Below are 27,937 nucleotides of genomic sequence, written 5' to 3' on the forward strand. Positions count from 1 at the left end.
ACTTGCTGCTCCGCCTTGCCTGCCTGGTGATCTGTCCTGTGTGGAGGTGCCCGCTCAGCAGTCCTCCGTCGTGGGGCATGTTGGCGTGCTTCTGCAGTATATGTGATGTTGCAGCGAGTGTTTTTATATATATACGTATATACGTGTTGGTGAACCTCTGCACATAGTGAGGCAAATTCATGGTGAGATTGCTGGGTCAAAGTATGTGAACTATTAAAGTTTCGACAGATTTTGTCAAATTTCTCTCCGGAAAGGTTGCAGCAGTTTTCTTTCTGCCGTTGCACTTTCTCCTTGCTGGGTGTCTTGGCGGTTTTCATTTCTGCCCACCTGGGTACAGTAGTTAACTGTACAGCTGGAATTGTATCTGTTGAATTGAGTGGGAAATTCAGTGTCTTTTTACGAGTTTGTTGGTCCTTTGTCTTCCTTTTCTGTGAACTGCTAAATGATTGCCTTTTCTGGATGATGTGTGTGAACTTTGTAAGTGAAGGAAATAAGCTCCTTGCTGCCATATGGTTGTGAATATTTCTTCTTCTTCTGTTTCTTTTTTTTTTTTTGAGACAGAGTCTTACTCTGTCGCCCAAGCTGGAGTGTAGTGGTGTCTCGGCTCACCGCAACCTCCACCTCCTGGGTTCAAGTGATTCTCCTGCCTCAGCCTCCCGAGTAGCAAGATTACAGGTGCCCGCGACCACGCCTGGCAATTTTTTTTTTTTTTGAGACGGAGTCACCCAGGCTGGAGTGCAGCGGCAGCGTGACCTTGGCTCACTGCAACCTCCGCTTCCCGGGTTCAAGCGATTCAGCTACCTCAGCCTCCTGAGTAGCTGGGATTACAGGCACACACCACCACACCCAGCTAATTTTTGTATTTTTAGTAGAGACGGGGTTTCAGAATGTTGGTCAGGCTGGTCTCAAACTCCTGACCTCCTGATCTGCCTACCTCGGCCTCCCAAAGTGCTAGAATTACAGGCATGAGCCACTGTGCCCGGCCAATTTTTGTATTTTTAGTAGAGACAAGGTTTCACCATGTTGGCCAGGCTGGTCTCGAACTCGTAACCTCAGGTGATCCGCCCACCTCAGCCTGAGCCACCATGCCCAGCTGTGACTGTTTCTTCTAATTTATCGGTTTTAAAGTCACATTTAGCTTTTTTTCCATACAGAAGATTTAAATTTTTATGGAGTTGACTTTATGAACCTTTTTCTTGATGACTTTTGTGTTTTTTTGCCCTGACCTGGCCACTCCATGTCATTCACTGCTGACACCAGTGTAGCACCCCTGCCTGGGCCATGTGGACCCCACTGGGAACTCCAAATGTAGGCACCTGAGGGCTCCAGCAAGCCACGAGAATCCTCCATGTCCTTGACAGAGCTAAATGCTGTGTCCCTGGGGCTGCTTTATGTTTGTTGTGTGGTGTTAGACACAGGTGGGCTGGGTGCTGAGGCTGAAGGCTAGTGTGGGAGGAAGGGAGTGGGTATAGAGTGCAGGGCACATGGACCCCACTGAGGAGGTGTTTGTTAAATGCCAGGGGGGCACTGAGCTGAAATGGTCTTGGCTCTTCCTCAGCTGATCTGAAGGGGGTAAGGACAGAGACTCGGCCAGACAGGGTATTCTCTTTCTGGGTATGATTTTGAACCTGCCTGTTCTTGTTCTGTAGGTGAAGAGATGGCGTTTGTGAAGAGTGGCTGGTTGCTGCGACAGAGTGAGTACAGGATGTGCAGCCTGCGATCGGCATTGCTGAAGGGCAGTGTCTGTTTCTGTTTGCTTAAAGCTGATCATGTTTAAAAACAAATAACAAAGTTTTATGAGTGCTGTGGCCTTGAGTTTTCCCTTGGACATCCCTAGATCTCTGTGAACTGTCTTGCACACCACCAAGCTCCTCCTTGGTTGCTGAGTTGATAGGAACCAGGAAACAATGGCAGTCCCTGCTGCTTTCGCTCTCCTCACTAGCGTGCTGTATTTATTTTGTTTTACTTTATTTATTTATTTTTTTGAGACGGAGTTTCACTCTTGTTGTGGAGTGCAGTGGTGCGATCTCGGCTCACCACAGCCTCCGCCTCCTGGGTTCAAGCAATTCTCCTGCCTCAGCCTCCCGAGTAGCTGGGATCACAGGCATGTGCCACCATACATGGCTAATTTTGTATTTTTAGTAGAGAAGGGGTTTCTCCATGATGGCCAGGCTGGTCTCAAACTCCCGACCTCGGGTGATCTGCCCACCTTGGCTCCCAAAGTGTTGGGATTACAAGCGTGAGCCGCTGTGCCCAGTTATGTGCTTTATTATTAATGATGGATCTGGAACTGCCTGGATCTACCTGAGCCCAGCTGAGATCTGGCACAGAGGTGCTGGTCTCTCTGCCTCTGACCTCTGGGGATTGAGCAGTGACTCAGATTCTCAGATATTGGTGTCTTCGTAATTATGTGGCTGAAGAGTTGATCTGAGGCAATGAGTTTATCTAAAACCAAAACTTTCATGTCTCCAAAAGGACTAGAGAAGAGACTCAGTTCTTTTTTTATGGGATTGAGATCCACTTTCCTAGGCTTATCTCCACAAACCTATCTTTCATACACTGTCTGCTTATCTGTGAGGCTGTCACTCCAGATGGGATTCATACTGTGTTTTAAAGTGGGAAGAACCAGTCTTATTTATTAAAAAAGGAGCAAGCAGAATATTCTGTTATACTAGAAAGAGTGAAGTTAAGGGAAAAGTGACTACTATGTCATTTATGATTCTAGTCAAAAACTGAGTTGTATCACATACCATTGATTGTTCAGAGATGTGAGTTTATCTATGAGGGATACTTTCAGAAATTAGCTAAAGTCAAGTCTACCACTGAGAATTGATGGCATACCTGAGATGGTTTATCAAAACTATTTTTTTTTTTTTTTTTTTTTTTTTGAGACGGAGTCTCGCTCTGTCACCCAGGCTGGAGTGCAGTGGCTGGATCTCAGCTCACTGCAAGCTCCGCCTCCCGGGTTCACGCCATTCTCCTGCCTCAGCCTCCCGAGTAGCTGGGACTACAGGCGCCCACCACCTCACCCGCCTAGTTTTTTTGTATTTTTTAGTAGAGACGGGGTTTCACCGTGTTAGCCAGGATGGTCTCGATCTCCTGACCTCGTGATCCGCCCGTCTCGGCCTCCCAAAGTGCTGGGATTACAGGCTTGAGCCACTGCGCCCGGCCAAAAACTATTGTTTATGAATCGTTTGTGTTCCTGTTAAGAAGATTTTATGTGTATATTCTTAATTCTCACAACAGCTGTATGATAGGTAAATGGTATTATTTCCAGTTGAAGAAATTGAGATTCAGTGAGGTTAGGTAATTTGTCTAAGTGTAAACTATGGGTGACAAACCTACATTCAAAGTCAGAACTGTGTGATTTCAACACTGACACTATATGCACCCGGAGACCGGCCTTCAGCCTGTGTGTCTGTGACTAGTTCCATGGTCCCAACCTGGAGCTGAACCGTGTGCCCCCTTGTCTGTGATAGTCCTGTAGTCTTAGAATAGACAGAGGTGTCGTAATGTTAGCTTCACAAAGGAAGTCCTGGAGCCCCAAGTTTCCTAGTCTTGGGTTTTGTGGTCCCAGCCTCCCCATAGTCAGGGGACATGGGGACCCTTGCTCAGACCTTGAGGGTATGCCCTCCTTTGCTGGCCCTTCAGATGTCCTTTGGTGTTTCTCGTTGGGCTCTGCCACACCCTTGTTTGAGGGTAAGCTTTCCCTTTTCTGCCACAACTCGATGTAAGTGCTTTGTCAACATAGTGATCAATGACCCTTTGGACAATGTTGTGCTCCCCATCAGTGCCTAGCATGGTGACGTACATGAAATGGATGTACTTTAAATAAGTCACATAGACTTTTCCAGTATTCTGGTCCATAGGTGTTTCAGAAATGTGTATTCAGAAGACTTATCTATACATAACCCCATCCCCATACGTGTGGGTTAATTTTCCTTTTTTCCTGAAAGTAGAAATATCAATGCCAGTAAAACGAGGTGAGATGTATTACGTTCATGGAGTTGTAAAGTAGCAGAGACACACTGTGATGTGGTCACATGTAGGCAAAGCCGTCCTCAGGACTTCTTTTCCTGCCATTGCCACATATAGTGTTGGGCCCCGGTCCTGGCCTCTGGAGGACAGCCTGATTTGGGAGTCTGCAGCCAGGGCTTTAATGGCAGGTGAGATACTTGGGCAGAACTCCCTGACGCAGTGGTTCCACCTGTCTCTGTGTTTCTGTGACTCTATTTAGTAGGGCTTTTTGTTTGTTTGAGACAGAGTCTTGCTTTGTCACTCAGGCTGGAGTGCAATGGCATGATCTCGGCTCACTGCAACTTCTGCCTCCAGCTTCAAGCGATTTTCCTGCCTCAGCCTCCTGAGTAGCTGGGATTATAGGTATGCACCACCAGGCCCGGCTAATTTTTGTATCTTTAGTAGAGACGGCATTTCACCATATTGACCAGGCTGGTCTTGAACTCCTGACCTCATGGTCCGCCCGCCTTGGCCTCCCAAAGTGCTGAGATTACAGGCATGAGCCACCATGTCCGGCTTTTCTTTTTATTTTTAAGACAGGGTCTTGCCCTGTTGCCTAGGCTGGAGTGCAGTGGCGTGATAACTGCTCACTGTAGCCTTGATCTCCCAGGTTCAAGTGGGCCTCCTGCCTCAGAATCTCAAGTAGCTGGGACTGCTGGCCTGTGTTAGCATGTCTGCCTATTTTCCTCTTTGTAGGGATGGGGTCTTGCTATGCAGCCCAGGCTGGTCTCAAACTCCTGGGCTCAAGTGATCCTTCCACCTCAACCTCCCAAAGTGCTGGGATTACAGATACGAGCCATTGCGCCCAGCCTGTTTGGCAGTTTCTGCACAGCTTAGTCAGTCAATCAAATGGATGCTTGGGTATTACTTAGTGGTCAGTTGGGCAAGTGCAGTGGACACCCCTCCTGGTGAGGAGAGTGCCTGATACTGGCAAGAAAGCTGGATGGTATGTATCTGGTTGACACCAGTTGCAGGCACGGCAACATAAAGGGAAGTACATGAAATGGGATTGTGTGTGTTGGCCAAGAACAGGGTGAGGTGTACAGGAACAGAAGGTGTAGTGGGCAGCGAGTGGATGTGAGGAAGGTACAGAGATGACCGGAGCTACAACTGGCCTCTAAGTCCACTGCAGGGGTTTTCCCTTCATGCAGTCAAGGAAGTTACTGTTTTATAAAGTTAAAGGCCTGGTCCAAGATCACAAATGAAAGGTTGAATTTGCTCAAGCTGACAGAAATATGTGAGGTAGTAGGATGTGCACAGCGTGAGAGGCCAGGCAGGGCCTGGTCTATATCCTGCTGTGCTCATTTATCCAGTGTATGCATCAGGGGTGCCTTCCACACTGTAGGCTTCCTGTGGGAAATGGTAGGAGAGAGTATCTGTGAAAGCTCTTAAGGACAAGAAAAAATTGTGTTTTTTTTTTTTTAGACAGAGTCTTGCTCTGTCCCCCAGGTTGGAGGGCAGTGGTGTGATCTCGGTTCACTGCAACCTCCACCTCCTGGGTTCAAGCGATTCTCCTACTTCAGCGTCCCTAGTAGCTGGGATTACAGGCGCCCGCCACCAGGCCCAGCTAATTTTTTGCAGTTTTAGTAGAGACGGGATTTCACTGTCTTGTCCAGGCTGGTCTCGAACTCCTGGCCTCAAGTGATCCATCCGCCTCAGTCTCCCAAAGTGCTGGGATTACATGCGTGAGCCACCGCGCCTGACCAAAATGTGTTTCTTCAAAAGAGGTAGGTATTATTTTTATTTGCATATAGAGACTTTACAGTCCAGCATTTTCTGATCTTGCAAATGTACACAATATTTGGAAATTTAGAAACGTGAAAAGTTTGAAAGGTTTAAAGTTTAGTACTGTATGAGAATTAAATGTTAGATATGTTTCATTTGCTGAAAAGCAAGCTTTTTTTTTTTTTTTTTTTTTTAAATACCCTAATTTGAAAGTGTTGGGACTTCTAAGTTGGTTGGCAGCATTCTCTGTTGCTGGTGTGTGCTGCATGCAGCCTGCTAATGCACCAGTGGGTGGGCCCTGGGCTCGGCTTTCCCTTTCATTCTGAGGGACTGCTTTGGGTAATTCTATACCAGTGTCATTAAGGGGCCAGGGGAAGAGTTCTTTTTGTTTCTGCTGTGACTGTGTCCTTGCTCTTTTGGCTCAAAGCCAACCTTTCAGCTGGGCATGGCGGCATGTGCCTGCAGTTGCAGCTAAACGGGAGGCTGAAGTGGGAGGATTGCTTGAGCCCAGGAGTTCAAGGCTGCAGTGAGCTATGAGCATGTTTGTGAATAGCAACTGCATTCCAACTTGGGTGAAATAATAAGACTCTGTCTCTAAAAAAAGCCCAATCTTACTATTTTTTTCCAGGTACTATTTTGAAGCGCTGGAAGAAGAACTGGTTTGATCTGTGGTCGGATGGTCACCTAATCTATTATGATGACCAGACTCGGCAGAATATCGAGGATAAGGTCCACATGCCAGTGGACTGTATCAACATCTGCACGGGGCAGGAATGTCGGGGTGAGCTGGCCTGTCTTGGCCAACTTCTGTCTTCTGCTCTTCCTCTGTCTCGGTGGGAACTGGGTCCTCTTCCTTCCCCGTTCTGCTTTCATTAACAGATTGAAGAAGGGCTCCATCGCAGAGGGGCGGCCACAGTGGCACCCCGGGCACTTAGATTGTGAACCACATGGTCGGGGCAAATCAATTTTCTCACCTGAGTTAAACTCACAGTCCACGTGTCTTCTTCTCCTGGAGAGGGAACCAGAGCGCTGGGAACCTCAAGAAGCACAGGCCACCCTAGACCGTGTGGATTTTGTACTCAGAAACTGGCTTCTGTTTGATGGTGACCACAATCAGTTGCTTACAATCTGGGATGTCGGCCGGGTGTGGTGGCTCATGCCTGTAATCCCAGCACTGGGAGGCCGAGGTGGGTGGATCACGAGGTCAGGAGTTCAAGACCAGCCTGGCCAAGATGGTGAAATCCCATCTCTACTAAAAATACAAAAAAATTAGCCAGGTGTGGTGGCAGGTGCCTGTAATCTCAGCTACTTGTGAGGCCGAGGCAGAGAATTGCTTGAACCCGGGAGTCAGAGGTTGCAGTGAGCCGAATACATTTTGTAGACGTCATCTTGGCAGCTGATCCTGTCAGTCAGCCTAGCTGTGTTCTTTCTGCTTTATTGGAAAGGCAGGGGGTTCTTTCATAGATGTAGTGCTTGATTTATTGTCTAGTCCTTTGCTTCTCTGAGCTGGTAGTTCTTAGAAAATGTAAGAAGAAATCCTGAAAAAAGTTCTTTTCTTCTGCTTATTTTTCATAGATATTCAGCCTCCAGATGGAAAGTCAAAAGACTGCATGCTCCAGATTGTTTGTCGAGATGGGAAAACAATTAGTCTTTGTGCAGAAAGCACAGACAATTGCTTGTAAGTTTTGCTTTCTTACGTGTTTAATTTAAAAAGTATTTTCTGTTTTAACTTCTGATTACCAAAAAATGAAAAGAATGGGCATGGAGTTCTCTTTCAGGCATCAGAATAAGGGACTCAGTGGATGTGTGAGAGAAATGCAAGAGTCGCTTTTCCAATTCTGATTTCTGCCTCTCTGAGACTGACTGGGCCTATCGAATTGTGGAGGAAATGGCAGAAAGGAATAGCAGTCTCATCATGCTCTCTCTCTTTTTTTCTTTTTTCTTTTTTTTATTATTATACTTTAAGTTTTAGGGTACATGTGCACAACGTGCAGGTTTGTTACATATGTATACATGTGCCATGTTAGTGTGCTGCACCCATTAACTAGTCATTTACATTAGGTATGTCTCCCAGTGCCATCCCTCCCCCCTCCCCCCACCCCAAGACAGACCCCAGTGTGTGATGTTCCCCACCCTGTTTCCAAGTGCTCTCACTGTTCAATTCCCACCTATGAGTGAGAACATGCAGTGTTTGTTTTTTTTGTCCTTGCGATAGTTTGCACAGAATGATGGTTTCCAGCTTCATTCATGTCCCTACAAAGGACATGAACTAATCCTTTTTTTATGGCTGCATAGTATTCCATGGTGTATATGTGCCACATTTTCTTAATCCAGTCTATCATTGATGGACATTTGGGTTGGTTCCAAGTCTTTGCTATTGTGAATAGTGCCCCAGTAAACATACGTGTGTATGTATCTTTCTAGCAGCATGATTTATAATCCTTTGGGTATGTGCCCAGTAATGGGATGGCTGGATCAAATGGTATTTCTAGTTCTAGATCCTTGAGGAATCACCACACTGTCTTCCACAATGGTTGAACTAGTTGACAGTCCTACCAGCAGTGTAAAAGTGTTCCTATTTCTCCACATCCTCTCCAGCACCTGTTGTTTCCTGACTTTTTAATGATCGCCATTCTAACTGGTGTGAGATGGTATCTCATTGTGGATTTGATTTGCAGTTCTCTGATGACCGGTGATGATGAACATTTTTTCATGTGTCATGTTGGCTGCATAAATGTCTTCCTTTGAGAAGTGTCTGTTCATATCCTTTGCCCACTTTTTGATGGGGTCATCATGCTCTCTTTCATTATTAGATTCACAGTGGGTAATAGGCATAGTTGAAATAAAATGACCAGAAAAGCAAGAAAGTAAAGAGTGAGGAAACTCAGTTCCTAGGGCTCCTGTCACAAATTGCTGAACACTGAGTGACGGAAATGGCAGAAATTCATTGCCTCACAGTTCCGGAGGCTGCAAGTCTGGAATCAGTGTGTCAGCAGGTCCTTGCTCCCTCTGAGATGCTAGGTAGGATCCTTTCTTGCCTCTTCCTGGCTTCTAGTGGTTTCTGGTAGTCCTTGGTGTTCCTTGGCTGGCAGCCACATCACTCCAGTCTCTGCCTCTGTTGTCACATGGCCTTCTTCTGCTGTGTCTGTGTCCAGAATTCTCTTTTCTTATAAAGGACACCAGTCATAATGGATTAAGGACCCACCTTCATTCACTGTGACCTTATCTTAATTTGATTCCATATGCAAATATCCTGTTCCCAAATAAGGTCCCATTCCAGGGTACTGGGGATTAGGATTTATGCATATCTTTTTCAAGAGGACTCAATTCAACTCGTAATAGAGACCTTTGAGAAAGACAGTGAAATGGATTAGATCATCTTCCCTCAGGGGAAAACATTTCAGTGGTGCGACCAAATAAAGAAGTTTGATCTCAAGCACAAACTACAAACAGCCAAAGAAAGAAATAGATGATTCTACTAAGATGTTTTTTAATCCTTCCCGAATCCCAGAAGCAGTAACTAGATGAGGTAATTAAATCTTGCAAATTTTTGGTATTACCCTATAGTCTGGAGTGATGCTGATTAAGTGTAAGTTACTTTTTGGAAAAGCTCAGGAAAAAAGTCCTTGAGAATGTGATGTCCTTGGGGCCTCAGCAGAGGCTGGACGATTCTTCTCCCAGGACTCATCATTGCAGGGCACTGAAAGGCACTGAAGCTCACAGGAGTTGGGTAATTTTCTGGCTGGTGAAGTGAGCACTAGCATGGGACATTCAAAGGAATATGCCCAGAAGAGAGTGTAGGACCCAGATTTTTCAGAAAAGACTTACTGTTCTCAGAAGAAATTTCCTTCTCTTCTAGCCCTCTGCCCTCATATTACAGAATGTTGATTGTGAGGGTAACACCTAGCCATCAAACTGTTGCTGGGCTGGACTGAGGTGGAACAGGGTGGAACTACCAGTTGATACCAGATTAGGTAGGAAGAGTGTCAAGGAGAAATAACTCATGCTTTATGAGAGCAAACAAGTTTTATATATCACTTCCCATGTTAAACATGAGCAGGATGTAAGGAAGTGGCTTGGCAACTATGCAGATATACCATGAAGGAAAAATAAGAAAAGGAAAATGCAAGCCTCAGGAAAAGCTCCTAGAGTGGAGGAAAATAAAACCCAAGGAACAGAAGCAGAGTCTTCAGGAATGCTTTCCTGGCCACCATATTTAAAATTACATCTCCCTGTCCCCATACACACTCACCATGTACCAGCTGTTTATCTTGTTCATCATCTACTTTCATTAGAATATATGCTGTGTGAGGGCAGAGATTTATGTTTCTTTTCTCCTCTTTTGTGTCTGTAACCTAGAAGGTCTGTCGCTGTCAAGAGGGTGCCATTTACATTATCATCTGAGGAAAGTGGTCTTCCCTTGCATACAACCCCAAATGAAAAGTGAATCATTAGCATGGAGGGAAAGATTGGAGATACTCTCAGTGAGGGGAAAAAGATGAAAAGATCAGAGATATGTTGGAGTAAAAAAAGTTCAGAAAGATTATTGATGTTCATAAAGTGTAGAGCCCAAAAGAGGTAATTAGAAATTCAGGGCAAGAGAAATGTTCTGAAATAATCGAACAGAATTTGCAGACCAAAGGCCACACTAGACTCTTCCACCTGAAATGACAATAAAATCTATATAAGATACATGAATAATCCAGTATGATACCCTTTAGCAAAGTGAATGACAGTGGAATGCTGCATACAAAATCAGTTGGGGAATTTTGCAACTTAACTGCATTCCACAGAAAGCCAGAACACTTGGCTGGGTACAGTGACTCACGCTTGTAATCCCAGCACTTTGGGAGGCCAAGATGGATGGATCACCTGAGGTCAGGAGCTCGAGACCAGCCTGGCCAACAAGGTGAAACCTCGTCTCTACTAAAAATACAAAAATTAGCTGGGCGTGGTGGTGGGCACCTGTAATCCCAGCTGCTCGGGAGGCTGAGGCAGGAGAATTGCTTGAACCTGGGAGGCGGAGGTTGCAGTGAGCCAAGATTGCGCCACTGCACGCCAGCCTGGGCAACAGAGTGAGACTCCATCTCAAAAAAAAGAAAAATGCAAGAACACTTGAAAATAAATGAATACATCTTTCAACTCAGGGAGATAGTAAAATGAGAATAAAACATAAAAGGAATTGATGAAGATAGGAGGGATAGGGTCAGTAAAAAAAGTAGGAGATAAAGGAGTGAGGGAGTGCTCAAGAGAAGGCTTTTTTGTTTTTTGAGATGGAGTTTCGCTCTTGTCACCCAGGCTAGGGTGCAATGGCGTAATCTCCACTCATTGCTACCTCTGCCTCTTGGGTTCAAACAATTCTCCTGCCTCAGTCTCTGGAGTAGCTGGAATTACAGGCATGTGCCACCATGCCTGGCTAATTTTGTGTTTTAGTAGAAGCTTGGTTTTGCCATGTTGGCCAGGCTGGGCTCGAACTCCTAACCTCAGGTGATCACCTACCTTGACCTCCCAAAGTGCTGGGATTACGGGTGTGAGTCACCGTGCCCAGGTGAGAGACCGCTTTTTGTGTATCAATTAAGAAAGCTCTTGTGATACTTAAGATTCAGATATCTAGTTTTTTTGGCAATATAGTGGAAAGTAGGTAGGTATAGAGATTGTTAGAATAGTTTTGCAGGGCCATTTGGCAATACCTGCTGAAATAAATTATGTTTATATCCTTTGATGTGGCATTTTCAGTCTTTGGAATTTGCCCTATGGAAATGTCTACATAAGAGTGCAGGGGTAATAGGGATGTTAATAGTGTTCTTTTCTTCTTCTTTTTTTTTTTTTTCTTGAGATAGAGCCTCTGTCTGTCATCCAGGCTGGAGTCCACTGGTGTGATCTTGGCTCACTATAGCCTCAACCTCCCAGGCGCAAGCCATTCTCCCACCTCAGCCTCCCAAGTAGCTGGGACTACAGGCATGTGCCACCATGCCCAGCTAATGTTTGTCTTTTTTGTAGAGCTAGGATTTCACTATGTTGCCCAGGCTGGTTTTGAACTCCTGGGCTCAAGTGATCTCCCTGACTTGGCCTCTCGAAGTGCTGGGATTACAGGCATGAGGCACTACGTCTGGTCTCCAGCATTCTTTTTAATATTGAAAATTGCTAATAATCTAAATTTACTTGTATCATGGAATATTATATAGCTGTTAAAAAGGAAGAAGATCTGTGTGTATGCCATGAACTGACAAAGCAAGTGGCAGTGCATTTCACATTTATTAAAAAGTAAAGTAAAAAATATAGTATAGATTATGTTTTAAATATTATATATCTATTATAGATGTAATTTTTAAAAATGTATATTCCTAGTGCATGTCTCAAGTGGTTTGGGGCAAGGCCTGAAGACCTGTTCTTTAAACAGATCTTTTCAGGAATTCTGATGCCAACTCTGGTTTGAGAATCATTGAAATACTGGATTGCCTTAAATAAAGTACCCTTTTTCTTTTCTCCAGGGCCTGGAAATTTACACTCCAGGATTCTAGGACAAACACAGTAAGTTGCTAATGGCAATCACCTATAATTTTTTTTTTTTTTTTTTGACATGGTATCACTCTTTCACCCAGGCTTGAGTGCAGTGGTGCTATCTCAGCTCACTGCAGCTTCTACCTCCCGGGCTGGAGTGGTCCTCCCACCTCAGCCTCCCCTTCTCAGTAGCTGGGACTATAGGCCCATGCTGCCATGCCTAGCTTATTTAGAAAAATGTTTTTGTGGAGACGAGGTCTCACTGTGTTACCCATGCTGGTATCAAACTCCTGGGCTCAAGTGATCCTCCTACTTTCGCCTCTCAAAGTACTGGTATTACAGGTGTGAACCACCACACCTGGCCACCAGTAATGTTTTCACATGGTCTTACGTAACAATTGGAGAATGGGGAAAATGCGTTTCTTGGCCATCCAGCCATGAATGGGCAGGTAGCACTGGGCAGGCGCCTTTCACCAACAGTGAGCAAGCTGGGTTTGTCAGACGTTTTTGGCAGGAAGCACCCTCCTCACACAAGCATGCTTGTTCCTGTGTTGCTTTCTAGAAACGTTTGTATTTCTCAAAGTTCTGCAACACTTTGAATTCTGCCGTGGTTTGCAGTAAAGGCTTAGAAAGAACTGCAGGATCCTTGTCATGCATGGGAACTCAGCCTTGTGAAACAAACATTTTTGTGACTTGTACTTGTCTCTTGTCCTGTTTCTGGCCTTAGGAGGTCACTGAGACAGAGAACCTCATTTGTAAGAGCCTTGTAATGCCATCTTTATCTGTCAGGGATCAAGGGAGTGTTACTCTGGTCAGAGTTTTCATTCTTTAGATGGGATTTCCCCTTCCTTTATCTTTGTAAGAAAAGAAAAAGGTGGATCAAGCTTACAGAAGAATGTGTGCATATGGGAGAAGAAAGTAAAAGGCTTAATATCCAAGTATCAGTGTTCTCTTCTTTTGTTAGCACAACACAACTTCATTCTAAGCTTACTCTACAGCTGCAGTTACCTTTTCTTCATGAAAATCCTTTTTTTGGGGTAAAATTAGTATTAACGATCCATATAGTTAAGGGCAAGCTCCACAAATGATTCTTTGTGTGAATTTTTTTTTTTTTTTTTTTTTTTTTTTGAGCCAGTCTTGCTCTGTTGCCCAGGCTGGAGTGAAGTGGAGCGATCTTGGCTCACTGCAACCTTTGCCTCCCGGGTTCAAGCAGTTCTCCTTTCTCAGCCTCCTGAATAGCTGGGATTACAGGAGCGTGCCACCACACCCAGCTAGTTTTTGTATTTTGAGTAGAGATGGGGTTTCACCATGTTGGTCAGGCTGCTCTTGAACTCCTGACCTCATGATCTGCCCACCTCGGCCTCCCAAAATGCTGGGATTACAGGCGTGAGCCATTGCACCTGGCCACATTTTTTTTTGTTTGTTTTAAGAGCTAACATGTTTTTCTTTAAATTACATTGGGGAGTAATTTAATGAAGAATTTTGTTTTTTAAGGTAAAAAACAGACTGTGTATAGGACATATCTCTGATACGTTTTAGATTATAGGGTTTTTATTTGTGAATAAAGGACTGTTGAGAGTGCTGTAACATCTTTATTTCTTTGGAGATAGAGTCTCGCCCTGTTGCCTGGGCTGGAGTGCAGTGACCCGATCTTGGCTCACTGCAGTCTGGAGCTTCCGGGCTCAAGTGATCCTTGAGATTTAGACCCTTGAGTAACTGGGGCCATAAGCACCGTGCCCAGTTAATTTCTTGTTTTTTTTTTGTAGAGATGGGCTCTCCCTCTGTTGCCTAGGCTGGCCTTGGAACTCCTGGGCTCTAGCAATCCTCTCACTCACCCTCCCAAAGTGTTGGGATTACAGATGTGAGCCATTGCACCTGGCCTGAAGTAACATCTTTTAAAAGGCATTGGGTAACAGTGGGGCCTCTGAGTGCCTTCCTGGCTGTGAGAGCTGTAATCCTGTTAGGGGTTGACTGAGGACCACTTTGCTCCTGCATTTAGAGGATACCAGAGTTAGGGCTGGGGGCCCCCACTGGATGGGGAGTTTTTCCTATTTTGCAGAGAGCTATATATCTTTTTGTCTTTTAAAATTTTTAATTTGCTAAATAAAAGGGACAATGCACAGCATCATTGAGCACACAGGTGCTGGGAAGCTGTCCTGCCTTCACCCTCTCCTCTCTCCCGCAGGCGTATGTGGGCTCTGCAGTCATGACTGATGAGACATCCGTGGTTTCCTCGCCTCCCCCATACATGGCCTATGCTGCACCAGCCCCGAGGTAGGGAGAACCCTGAGCCTTTAGGTGAGGGAAGCCTGGGGTCTCTGCTGCTGTCCTGCTTTGTTTTTTGAATGAAATTAGAAATGTACTCTAAACCTTTTCTTCTTAAAACAGATGATTTCTTAACAACTTTTGTTTTCATGAAATAAAGCAACTATTTTATATAGGTCAGCACATTGTAATGTGCTGTATTAATGTGTAACAAGTTTTTAAGATAGACCTAAAAATGCATCATGTTAATGATAGTTGCTTTGGGTAATGAGATTTTGATGACCTGTAGTTTATATGGAATGAATTAATTGAATTCTCCTTATAGTCAGAAAAAAATGCTATATTTTGGGGAAAATAGCCCTTACAAAAATCATGTCAAATACTTTGGGATGTCCTCTTGTTGGGGTGTTTGGGGTGCTGACTGAGCTGGTTTGTATGTAAGTCTGTTGTGTGGATCACGCTGCTTTTTTTTTTTTCTTTGAGACGGAGTTTTGCTCTTCTTGCCCAGGCTGGAGAGCAGCGGCACTGTCTCGGCTCACTGCAACCTCTGCCTCCCAGGTACAAGCGGTTCTCCTGCCTCAGCCTTCCGTGTAGCTGGGATTACAGGCGCTTGCCACCATGCCCGGCTAATTTTTTGTATTTTTAGTAGAGGTGGGGTTTCACCATGATGGCCAGGCTGCTCTCGAACTCCTGACCACAGGTGATCCACCTGCATCTGCCTCTCAAAGTGCTGGGATTACAGGCGTGAGCCACGGTGCCTGGCTGGCACTTGTAAACTTTCTAAGCTCACTTACTGTAGTTCCTTTTTCTCTAGATTCTTTGGGGTATACTACATAGGCAGTCATGTCATCTACAAATAGGAACAGTTTTCTTTGTAACCTGTATGCCTTCTGTTTCCTTACCTTGCCTTATTGCCTTGGTTAGACCTTCAAATATTATGTTAAATAGCAGTAGTGAGATAAGACATCCTTGCCTTGTTCCTGATTTTAGGGGGGATGTATTCAATGTTTTTCTTTTTTTTTTTTTGAAACAGAGCCTCACTCTGTCGCCCAGGCTGGAGTGCAATGGCATGATCTCGGCTTACTGCAAGCTCCACCTCCCGGGTTCACGCCATTCTCCTGCCTCAGCCTCCCGAGTAGCTGGGACTACAGGCACCTGCCACCATGCCCGTCTAAATTTTTTTATTTATTTTTATTTTTTTGGCATTTTTAGTAGAGATGGGATTTCACCATGTTATCCAGGGTGGTCTCGATCTCCTGACCTCATGATCCACCCACCTCTGCCTCCCAAACTTTTGGGATTATAGGCGTGAGCCACTGCGTCCGGCCAATGTATTCAGTTTTAAGTATGCATTCATTTAGTATTAATGTACTGTTTAATTCAGTATTTAGTTAGTATTGAATTTAGTTTTACATATGCATTTATTTAGTATTTAATGCATTCATTAAGTATGCTGTTAGCTGGAGGTTTTTTATATTTATTCTTTATCAGGTTTAGGAATTCCCTTTTTCTAGTTTCCAGGAGTGTTTACCGTGACGGGGTGTCAGTTGTCTGCCTGCCTGCCTGCCTTCCTGCCTGCCTTCCTTCCTGCCTGCCTGCCTGCCTGCCTTCCTTCCTGCCTGCCTTCCTTCCTTCCTGCCTGCCTGCCTTCCTGCCTTCCCTCCTCCTTCCTCCTTCCTCCCTCCCCTCCCTTCCCCCCCTTCCCTTCCCCTTCCCTCCCCTCCCCTCCCCCCCCCGCTCCGCTCCCCTTCCCCCTCCCCTCCCCTCCCCCTTCCCTCCCCTCCCCTCCCCTCCCACCCTTCCCTCCCCTCCCCTCCCCTCCTTCCCCACCCAGAGATGAAGACTCACTCTCTTGCCCAGGATGGAGTGCAATGGTACTATCATTAGCTCACTTCAGCCTGGAATTCCCTGGGCTGAGGCAATCATCCTGCCTCAGCCTCCTGAGCTACCATGGCTGCAAAAAAAATTTTTTTTTTTGATAGAGACAGAGTCTTGCTCTGTTGCCCAGGGTGGTCTTGAACTCCTGGCCTCGAGTGATCCTCCTGCTTCGGCCTCCGAAAGTGATTTTGTTAAATACTTTTTCTACAGTAATTAATATGATTGTGAGGTTTTGTTTTTCTTTTTAGCCTGCTAATATGGTGGATTATAGTGTTTGGCTTTCACATACTGAACCAGCCTTGCATTCCCTGGAATAAAGTCTACTTGGTCATGGTGTGTGATTCTTTTTATTTATTGCTGAATTAAATTTGCTAATATTTGTTAAGGATTTTTGCATCTATATTTATGAAGGATATTGGTCTATAGTTTTCTGTCTTTGTGCTGTGTCTTATTTTATCAAGGCAATAGTGACCTTATAGAATAAATCGGAAAGTGTTTTCTGCTCTTTTCTGAGAGAAATTGTGTAGAATTGGCGTTAATTCTTCTTTAAAATTTGGTAGAAATCTCCAGTGAAACTATCAGGTCCTAGAGATTTCTTTTTTGGGAGAGTTTTAGTGACAACATCTGTTTTCTTTTTCCTTTTTTTTTTTGTTTTGAGACGGAGTCTCACTCTGTCGCCCATGCTGAGTGCAGTGGTGCGATCTTGGCTCACTGCAAGCTCCACCTCCTGGGTTCACACCATTCTCCTGCCTCAGCCTCCCGAGTAGCTGGGACTACAGGTGCCGCCACCATGCCCAGTGAATTTTTTGTATTTTTTAGTAGAGACGGGGTTTCACCATGTTAGTCAGGATGGTCTTGATCTCCTTACCTCGTGATCCACCCGCCTCAGCCTCCCAAAGTGCTGGGATTACAGGCGTGAGCTACCACGCCCAGCCTCTTTTTCCTTTGTTTGGCTTAACCAACACACATCTATTTGTCCCAGTTCTGGAGGCTGAAGGCCCAAGATCAAGGTGCTGGCAGTGTTGGTTCTCCTGAGGCCCCTCCTGAGCTTGCACATGGCCTCCTCCTCCCTGTATCCTCATATGACCTTTCCCTCCAGGCCTACTGCAGATGCAGCTTTCTTAATAGTGACTGGTCTACTCAGATTCTCTAGTTTGCATGGAGTAGGTTTTGATAGTTTGTAGTGTTTGTGGAATTGTTCCTTTTCTTATAAGTTGTCTGACTTACGTGTGTAGAGTTCTTTATAGTGTTTTCTTATTATCCTTGTGATGTCTGCAGAGTCTGTAGTAAAAATCCTCCAGTTCATTCTTTCCTGATACTGGTAATTTGTCTTTGCTCTTTTTGACAGTTTACTAAAGGTTTTATTAATTTTATAAATAGTTTCAAAGAAATAGCTTTTCATTTTATTCACATTTTCTGTTTTTCAATTTCATTGATTGTACTCTTTTATTTCCTTCCTTCTGCTTGCTCTGTGGACTTTGGTTTTCAAAAGTTTGACTGTACTGTGTATTTGTATGGATTTCTTTGGGATTATCCTGTTTGGTATTCATTCAGCTTCTTGAATATATGGGCCTGGGTTTTTGCTAACTTGGGAAAATTTTAAACCATTATTCTTTTTTTTTTTTTTTGAGACGAAGTCTCGCTCTGTGGCCCAGGCTGGAGTGCAGTGGCGCGATCTCGGTTCACTGCAAGCTCCGCCTCCCGGGTTCACGCTATTCTCCTGCCTCAGCCTCCGGAGTAGCTGGGACTACAGGTGCCCACCACCACGCCCGGCTAATTTTTTTGTGTGTTTTAGTAGAGACGGGGTTTCACTGTGTTAGCTAGGATGGTCTGGATCTCCTGACCTCATGATCTGCCCATCTTGGCCTGCCAAAGTGCTGGGATTACAGGCATGAGCTACCACGCCCGGCCTTAAACCATTATTCTTGAGTGCTTTTCCAACCTCAGCCTCCTTCTACTCCCTTTGGCACTCTGATGATATCCCTGTTAGTCTGATGTGTTCCAGAGATGCTCTTTTCTTTCTTTTTTTTTTTTACTTCGATCTATTTCTCCTCTGTTGTGTTCTGATTGGGTAATTTCTACCCTTTATATTCATGTTTGTGGATTCCTTCCTTTTGTCATCTCCATTATGTTGTTGGGCTCATTCGTTGAATTATTTAAATTGGTTATTGTATTCTGAAATTTTTATTTGGTTATTCTTTGTATCTTGATATATAAAAAATTGAATGTATGTCCCTACTTTTTACTGAGATTTTTCTGTTTTATGGTTGATATTTTATATTTTTTATTTATTTCAAGTATTTTCATAATTGCTTGTTGAAAAGTTTTTACGATAGCTGCTTTAAAAATCTTTCCAGATAATTCCAACATCTTTGCCATCTTTGTGTTTGTGTTTTTTGCTGTCTTTTCTCATTTATTTGAGATCTTCCTGGTTCTTGGTGTGATGAATGGCTTTTGATCAAAAGCTGGACATTTTAAGGACTGTAAGACTCTGAATCTTACTTAAATCTCATGTTTTAGTAGACCTGCTTCTCGGGGGCTGCTTTATTGCTGCCAGGTAGAGGTGGAAGTCCAGGCTCGCCTTGAGCCTCAGTTGACACCCATGGGCCAGGTTTCCTGTCGCTGTGGAGGGAGTTGTGAATTTCGGTTCTCACTAGATCTGCACTGAGACCACCCTGTCTGAGAATAGGAGAGGCTCTTTCTTTTTTTTCCTTTTTCTTTTTTTAGACGGAGTTTCGCTCTGTCGCCCAGGCTGGAGTGCAGTGGCCGGATCTCAGCTCACTGCAAGCTCCGCCTCCCGGGTTTACGCCATTCTCCTGCCTCAGCCTCCCGAGTAGCTGGGACTACAGGCGCCCGCCACCTCGCCTGGCTAGTTTTTTTTTGTATTTTTTAGTAGAGACAGGGTTTCACTGTGTTAGCCAGGATGGTCTCGATCTCCTGACTTCGTGATCCGCCCGTCTTGGCCTCCCAAAGTGCTGGGATTACAGGCTTGAGCCACCGTGCTCGGCCGAGAGGCTCTTTCTTACTGCTTCCCCCAGAGCCTCCGCTGATACCATGGTTGCCACTGAGACGTCCTGAAAGGACTCACTCTCCACTTGGTCTCTGCTGACCCCATCTCAGTGGAATAGGGAGGGCACCTTGTTTCTGCTGGGTGGGAGTGGGGTTCTAGCTCCCCACATGGTCTCCGTGGGCACCACCCAGCGGGATGGGGGCGTTTTGTTTCCATCTGGCAGGGAAGAAATTCTCAGCCCCCTACTCAGTCTTACTCGACGGTGTTATGAGGACCCGGCGGTGCCTTGCTGTATACAGCCTGCTGAGCACGGAAATTCAGGCTCTTCACGCTTGGCCTTTGCTGGTGTGAGGCTGGAGGTTTTTCTGTGGTGGTTCCCTGGAGTAGAGAGGTTCTTGTCTAAAAACGTTCTGTCCTGCTAGGTTGCTCCTTTCCTTCTTAGATTCTTTGTTAAAGAGAGCAGCTCTTCTCAGGGTCTTTTTGGTCTGCACTGATTGGCACTTCCAGCTTGCCACCTTCCGCATTACCCAGTGTGGGATGTGTGAAGCCAAAAGGAAACCCAGGTCCTCCCTCAGGTGCTAAAGTTCCTCGTCCGTCTGTCTTCTCCTCACTCTTCAGTCTTCTTGTGTTTGCTTTGTATACAATGTCCAGAGATTGTAGTTGTATTTAGCAGGAGGAATACAGGAAAGAATGTCTACTCCATCTTCTAGAAGTGGGAGTCTTGTCTCCTGCTTTTGTAAGATAACAGGTTTAGATCTACACACACATTTGCCTGGCTACATCTCTGTTCTCCCTGTATCAGAGCACTTGTCACAGAATGACAGTGATTGTGCAAGTATGTCTGATCTCCTCTCACCTGTGAGTATGCCAGGAAGGCCAGTCTTTGATTTCAGTATTTCTCAGCACATAGTGGGCATTCACTGCCGGTTGAGGTGGGTCCGCTGCCCATTTCTAGCCATGTCTTTTCATAGGTGTGTGCAGCCGGAAAACCATCAGTCACCTGCCCAGGTACCACACCTCAGGACACCCTCATCTTCCATATTGTGCCTGGCATTGCTGAACTTGGGCCAGAGAGGGTTCTGCTTCTAGGCTGGCTTTGCCTGGAGGATAGTGGTTTTGGTGAATCTCCTTATCACCTTGTCCAATCTTACCATTTTACAGATGGGCAAAGGAAGGCCTAGGTAGGTGACTTACTGAAGGTCAGGTTAACAGCACAACTGAATTGAAATCCAAATCTCATGCAAGTCCAGTTCTCTTATTTTGTTGTGTTTTTCTGCCTTCTTCATTCTGTAGCCTGAAAGTGGGCTCCAGTTGTAGCTTTTGTTTGTTTTTTAGTAGTTTTAAAACAGGGGGCATAACCACACTGTTTCACGTTTTGTTTTGTCTTTTTAATTGACTGTTAAATTTTATTGATTGCAACCTGGAGACCACAATTTTAATACATTACTAGAAGTTTCACAGTTGTGTTTCTAATGGGCTTGTTTCTTTTCAGCAGGCATACGGCTGTGGGCCATACAGTGGTGCGTACCCGCCAGGAACTCAAGTTGTCTATGCTGCGAATGGGCAGGCGTATGCCGTGCCCTACCAGTACCCCTATGCAGGTAACTCAAGCCAGCCTTTCATTCCTCATTTCTGTCCATTTGCTGAGTAGACCAGACAGACCTGTAAACATTTTTATTTTTCAGTTTAAGGTTAAGTGAGCTATATTTTCTGGTTATAGACCACAAATCACTGTTACTATGCTTTAAAAAAGCCTTTGGTAGTTTCATACTGCTCTACAAAGCTAGAGTAGGCTTGATATTTAGAACTTTGCTAATTGTGTCCGGATTAGTTCTCAGAGAATTTTGTACTTACTGGGATTCACTTACATTGAGAAGCAGCCAGAGTGAGAGGCCCATTTTAAGGGATGAGAGGGACCTTTCAGCTGTTCTTCTGGTGAGGTCCTTGGAAAGTTATCACTACTGAGGTGATGTTCTGTTTCACAGTGAAGTAGAGGCCTGGAAAGGGCTTGTATTTATTCTGGGCTTGGAGTCTGTTCTTTCTGTTCTTCACCTTACATGAAACACATGGCAGGCCTGAGTAGCTGGTGTAGGGGTATCATGTAGGGTCTCCTGGGCAAGGCGGTTGGCAGGGTGGAGGTGTGGGACAATGCTGGCCTCTGCTGGGGCTGCAGTGAGGATGGGGAGGGCAGAACTGTGGCCGATGGCCCCTGTGAAGTGAGGCTGGCCAGGCACAGTGGGCACAGCACCATAGCGCAGGATGCACGGGTGGGTGGGCTGGAGCCAGAGGCTGAGCTCAGGAGAGACAGGAATGTGGGGGTTTGCAGGAGGAGTAGTAGTCCCGGGCTGTGAGCAAAACTAGCATGGTGTCTCAGTGCAGAGGCAGTGGGAGGTGAGCTGGTACCAGAAGGGTGGGTCACTGATAGTGGTGCCCAGAGAAGTCAAGGAGGCCTCTGGTTACAATCCTAGATGGTGTCCTTGTAGTTGTTGGTGGTTGTTTTGGCTTTTGATGCATTTAGCACTTAAAATGGGTTCTGGAGTAGAAATAGAGAAATTTCATACTCCTCTCTTTTGGGAATCTGAGGCACATTCACTCAACTAGCATGGACTTTGGAGGATCCTGCTTTGCTTGACCTTTTTTCATGTCAAGTTGAAAACCCTTAAAATAATAAGGAATTATGACATTAAATATTTGTCCATTGTCTTGTGAGCCTAGCACAAATACTTTTGTTTGAATTACAGTAAGTCCTCACTTAACATCAACAGTAGATTCTTGGAAACTCTGAGTTTCAGTGAAACAACATGTAATTAAACTGATTTTACCACAGATTAATTGGTATAAACAAGAGTTAAGTTTCTGTGGATTATTTTTGGTCACAAAAACATCACCACTTTTAATATTAACCATTGAAATTAATGTGAGGTATACATACATGTAAGATTAATAAAGACAAGATAATTATTTACCCAGTTTTTTCAGTTCATGGCCATGGGTGGCTGGACCCTCTCCCAGCAGCTCAGGGCTCAAGGTGGGAATGCACCATGGATAGGATCCTGTCTCATTGAAGGGCACACTCACCCACACCCCTCTCACTCCGACTGGGACAGTTAGACATGCTGATTCACCTAAGGGACACATCTTTGGGATGGGAAGGAACTGAACTATCCCAAGAAAACCCATGCAAACATGGAAAAAACCTTCACACTCTACACAGGCGGTGCCCCAGAGGGGAGTCAATTCTTTTCTTCTTATTAATGTTATAATGAAAACAAATTAAATGAAACAGTGTTATTTGAGGACCTCCTGTACTTCCTCCATATAAAATATTTTCTCCTTATAATCATGCATTTGTATTTCTAGTCTTGTTTTTAAATTATATGCATTGAATCCCAAGTGCTACGTAATACTCATAAGTATTTTTAGTAATTGCCTATTATCATATTGGTTGATGTATTACTAAACCTTCCAGTATTGGCTGTTTTTTTCCTCTCTCTTTTTTTTTTTTTCTTTTTTTGCTATTGTAGATACTTCTTTGAACATCTTTAATCATTTTCCTTTTTGTTCTTATTGAATATGCATTAGAATATATTTCTTTTTTTTTTTGAGATGGAGTTCCATTCTTGTTGCCCAGACTGGAGTGCAATGGCATGATCTCGGCTCATTACAACCTCTGCCTCCTGGGTTCAAGTGATTCTCCTGCCTCAGCCTCCCAAGTAGCTGGAATCACAGGCATGTGCCACCATACCCGGCTAATTTTGTGTTTTTAGTAGAGATGGTTTCACCATGTTGACCAGTCTGGTCTCAAACTCATGACCTCAGGTGATCCCATCCGCCTTGGCCTCCCAAAGTGCTGGTATTACAGGTGTGAGCCACCCTGCCCAGCCTAGAATATAGTTCCTTTTTTTTTCCCCCCAACTAGAATATATCTCTATATGCAGACAGGCCCCAACTCAGGATGGTTTGACTTAATGATTTTTTGACTTTACAATGGTACGAAAACAATGTACATTTAGTAGAAACCGTACTTCAGGTACTCCTACCCCCATTCTGTTTTTCAGTCTCAGTGTAGTACTCATTCAGTTACATGAGATCTTCGACACTTGATTGTAGTAGACTTTGTGTTAGTTGATTTTCCCAGCTACAGACTAATGTTAGTGCTCTGAGCAGTTGAAGGTAGGCTGTGTTAAGGTATGATGTTCAGTAGATTAGGCATATTAAATGCATTTTGACTATGATGTTTCAACTTACGATGAGTTTATTGGGAGGTAACCCCATTGTAAGTTGAGGAGCATCTCTATTAATATGTCAGAAGGCATAGACATTTTTGAGGGTTCTTTTGGATATGATTTAAAAATATAAACGCTTTCAAACATAAAAAAATAGGGATGATGGTATAATGAACTATCATATGTCCATCACTGGCTTCAACAGTTACCACATCGTGTCTAATCTTTTATCTCTACCTCAGCCTCCTTTCTCTACCTCTGGATTAGTTTAAGGGACATCCCAGATTTTTAATCATTTCAACTCTTAATGTTACATTAAATCTGGATAGCATTTTACCAAGTTGATCCCAAAATGGTTTTCCAACTTATAATGCTACTAGCAGTTACTGATGCAGTGGTTTATCTGTAATCTCATAAAGATTGCTTGTTGTGCTCTGAAAGTTTTGATAGCTTCAGTAGGTCTGAAGTGGAATCATCGAGTTGCTTTAGTTTATATCCCCTTTTATGAATGATTTTCCTTTTGCACATTTTTCTGTTGGGATCCCATGGGGTGGTGAGTTTTAAGCCTCAGCCTTGCCCAGCAAGCCTCTTTCTCAGCTTCCAACCCACAGAATAGGGCAGTTGCCGCTGTTTTCTTCCTGCACAGAGAGCACAGATATTGCGGACGTGGTTGTTTAGGGCACTTCCGGAAATGAGTCCATCCTTGCCCTTAGCTCTTGTCAGCAGAGTAGAAGTAGCACTCTCACAGGCAGTACTCGGAATGCTTGCCGCATAAGGGGCTGGATCAGTGGGCACTGTGCAGCCTGTCTCAGGGTGGTGACCAGGCAGCCCCCAGACCTGCTTGCTGTGGAAGGCTCAGGTGGGTTTGTGGTTGATACACAGCAGCTTGTGCTGACAACCAGATGGGTACTTTGCCACCTCCATGCCATCCTGTCTGCCAGGGTCTCAGAGCCTAGAGCTAGTCCACAAGAACCCTCCTAGTCACACACAGAGCTGGTTAAGGCTTTCTGTTGAGTGTGATTGGGACCAGTGGTTGGTCAGCCAATTGAGAAAGTACAGAGTACTGTAGACGTTCTGTAAACATTGTGCTGCAATTTCACCCACTAGTGGGTGCTCGTTCGGCTCTCTCATAATGTGGGGTTAAGGTGTTTGCTTTGAGTTGGCTCCTTTGGTTGGAGTCTTCTATTTCTGTCTTGTAGAGACCATCCTCATGACACGTCATTGCACTGCAGTTTCCAGGGGTAAGTCCAAGAGCAGACTTCTAGATTTTGAGACTATAGTGCTCCCATCCTCCCATCTTTTATAGTTTTCTCAATTCCCTGATTTGATGGTAATTTGTAAAAGTACCTTCCTTTATTTAGTTTTCCTGTAGTATCTTAGTTGCCGTAGAAACTGTGTCTGCCTTTTCCTCATTCACATTTTGACCATTTATGTAGTACTAGTTAAATTAGGCAATTAAAATAGTGTGACCTGGAAGCATCCACAGCTGACTCTGGCAAGGACTGAGTTCAGTGCAGGAGCAGAGCTCAGCAGCAGCCACAGGAGAGTGGCCTGGTCCTGCAGCCAGCAGACCTCAGCATGACCTGCAAGGGCAGGAGAATGCAGATTTTCCAGGAGAGCTTTTCATTAGGTCAGCTCACAGGTTCCATCGTGTTACATTTGGCTAGTTGGAGTTAACATTACTGAACGTTTTAAAATGTCAGGGCTGTGAAAGTAAATGCCATAATTCCCTAGTTTTGAAATTTAAACATTGCAAAAATAATCACTTGCTTCCAATACTGTTACCTGTACGAGGTCAGCCCTTAGATTTACGGTGGTTTCATTGTACTACTCTGTGCCTTTTGATTTTTGTCATTCATCATCCTCTGTTGTGTTTGAGGCATTAGTGGGTATAAATGCATACTCTAGCCAGAGTGCCTGGGTTTGTGTGCCCTTACTGTCCTTCACCATTGTGTGCCTCGGTTTGCCCATCTGCAGAATAGGGATAAGAGCACACTCAGTTGAGTAAGAGCATTTCAGTGTATGTAGTGCTGCAAGTGGTTGGAAATGTTCACCTTTGTTATCACTGAGGGTTTCACTTCTGCTCTTCATCCACATGGGCACATCACTAGTGAGTAGTTTGTTTTTTTTCTTTTCTTTTTCTTTTTTTTTTTTTTTTGTGGTGGGGGGAGAGAGTCTCTCTCTGTTGCCCAGACCCTGGATTGCAGTGGCAGGATCTCAGCTCACTGCAGCCCCTGCCTCCCAGGTTCAAGCAATTCTCATGCCTCAGCGTGGGATTACGGGCATGCGCCACTACCCCTGGCTAATTTTTTTTTTTTTTTTTTTTTTTTTTTTTTTTTTTTTTTTTTTTTTGGTAAATTTTGAAGAGACAGGGTTTCACCGTGTTGGCCAGGCTGGTCTAAAACTTCTGGCCTCAAATGATCCACCCGCCTCAGCCTCCCAAAGTGCTGGTATTACAGGTGCCAGCCATCAAGCCTGGCCAGCCAGCCTTTGAACCATTAAAGGAATAGAGGATCAAGGAGGAAAGTTAACCCTATTAATACGTGAGCAGTTTGAAAGCTATTTAGCTACTAGGCATTGTAGCTGTGAAGCATGGAAGAGAGCAAAAGTACATTTCCAGTTGTAAATTTTAGTCTTGCAAATTAAATATTAAATTTGTCTGTGGTTTGTTTTTTTGAAGTTTTCACGTCTTAACATAAATATTTTTTCTCCATAAAGACATGTAGTAAAAAAGAGTAGGCTGGGCCGGGTACGGTGACTCACGCCTGTAATCCCAGCACTTTGGGAGGCCCGAGGCAGGCAGATCACGAGGTCAGGAGATTGAGACCATCCTGGCTAACACGGTGAAACCCCGTCTCTACTAAAAATACAAAACATTAGCCAGGCGTGGTGGCGGGCGCCTGTAGTCCCAGCTACTCGGGAGGCTGAGGCAAGAGAATGGCGTGAACCAGGGAGGCGGAGCTTGCAGTGGCCCGAGATGGAGCCACTGCATTCCATCCTGGGTGACAGGGTGAGATTCTGTCTCAAAAAACAAAAAAAAAAAAAAAAAAAAAGAAGAGTAGACCGGGTGCTGTGGCTCACACCTGTAATCTCAGCACTTGGGGAGGCCGAGGTAGGTGGATCACTTGAGATCAGGAGTTTGAGACCATCCTGGCCAACATGGTGAAACCCTGTCTCTACTAAAAATACAAAAATTAGCCGGGCATGGTGGCAGGCGCCTGTAGTCCCAGTTACTCAGGAAGCTGAGGTGGGAGAATAGCTTGAACCTGGGAAGTGGAGGTTGCAGTTAGCTGAGATCATGCCACTGCATTCCAGCCTGGGCACAGAGCAAGACTCCATCTCCAAAAAAAAAAAAAAAAAAAGCAAGTTATATGTGCAGATTTAAGGTTTAATTTAAAAATTGGTTTGCATGCATACTAAGAAGCTAATTTGCTTTAAGTGAGCATTTCCTTTTTGGGCTTTTGTTGGGCACCGTGTGTCTCCCGTGTTCCCCATTTGTCTGCCACCCAGTAAGTGTCGTGTGGAGGGCTGATGTAGAAATCAAAGGCTGGGATCTGAAGGCTTCTTTAGGGTTCTACTCTTTGCAGATTAGGGACCTTGTCCCTTAGTGAGCTGAGGATCTTGGTTTCCTCCCAGTGCGGTTTCAGGGATGTGGGCCACACGATGTGCCTGCTACGGAGGAGGGCTGGGGCGCCAGTGTGACAGGAGACAGCAGATCCCTTTTGTGAAAGGAGAACTGGCACTTCACGTGATGTTAAACTTCACAAACTGCTGCTTAGAGATCTGCTACTTTCCTTCTTTTTTAGGACTTTATGGACAGCAGCCTAACCAAGTCATCATTCGAGAGCGGTATTGAGACAACGACAGTGACCTGGCACTGGGCATGCTGGCAGGAGCAGCCACGGGCATGGCCTTAGGGTCTCTATTTTGGGTCTTCTAGGGGCCTCAAGGTCTTGATGTGCGTAGCTTCTGATAACCCTGTGTGCAATAATATGATTTGCAGGGCATTTCTGTTTGTGGCAAATGTTTTTAATAATAGTTTTAATCGTTCCTTTGAAAGTAGTGATGTCATAATTGTAACTAATCCACATAAGTACCACAGAGAAAGGTTTGAGCTGTGCTGTTGTGTTCCAATGCTGGCTCTCCGGGGTACTGGCTCTCCGGGGCACTGGCTCATTCCAAGACTGTCTTTGTGCACTTCTCGGAACACCTTATTTGAGCATACCTGTTTTGAAAGGCATTTTCTTTTTAGAGTTCGGTGTAGTGCTTAAGAGTTAATTTATTTTCATGTTATGCCAGTAATATAGTGTTGTAT

General features: G+C 44.7%; 1 protein-coding gene across 1 annotated transcript; it reads left to right on the top strand.

Moving 5' to 3' along the window:
* The first annotated feature begins 1,642 nt into the window (after positions 1-1,642).
* On the top strand, positions 1,643-27,728 carry LOC104678109 (pleckstrin homology domain-containing family B member 2-like). The gene is made up of 5 exons (XM_030933412.1): positions 1,643-1,694; positions 6,371-6,523; positions 7,318-7,420; positions 20,889-20,997; positions 27,429-27,728. Exons 1-5 carry the CDS (start codon positions 1,658-1,660, stop codon positions 27,537-27,539), a joined length of 513 nt encoding a protein of 170 aa, XP_030789272.1. The 5' UTR covers positions 1,643-1,657; the 3' UTR covers positions 27,540-27,728.
* The last annotated feature ends 209 nt before the right edge of the window (positions 27,729-27,937 follow it).

This window comes from Rhinopithecus roxellana, chromosome 6 (genome assembly GCF_007565055.1).
Source record: "Rhinopithecus roxellana isolate Shanxi Qingling chromosome 6, ASM756505v1, whole genome shotgun sequence".
In the NCBI taxonomy this organism is placed as follows: domain Eukaryota; kingdom Metazoa; phylum Chordata; class Mammalia; order Primates; family Cercopithecidae; genus Rhinopithecus; species Rhinopithecus roxellana.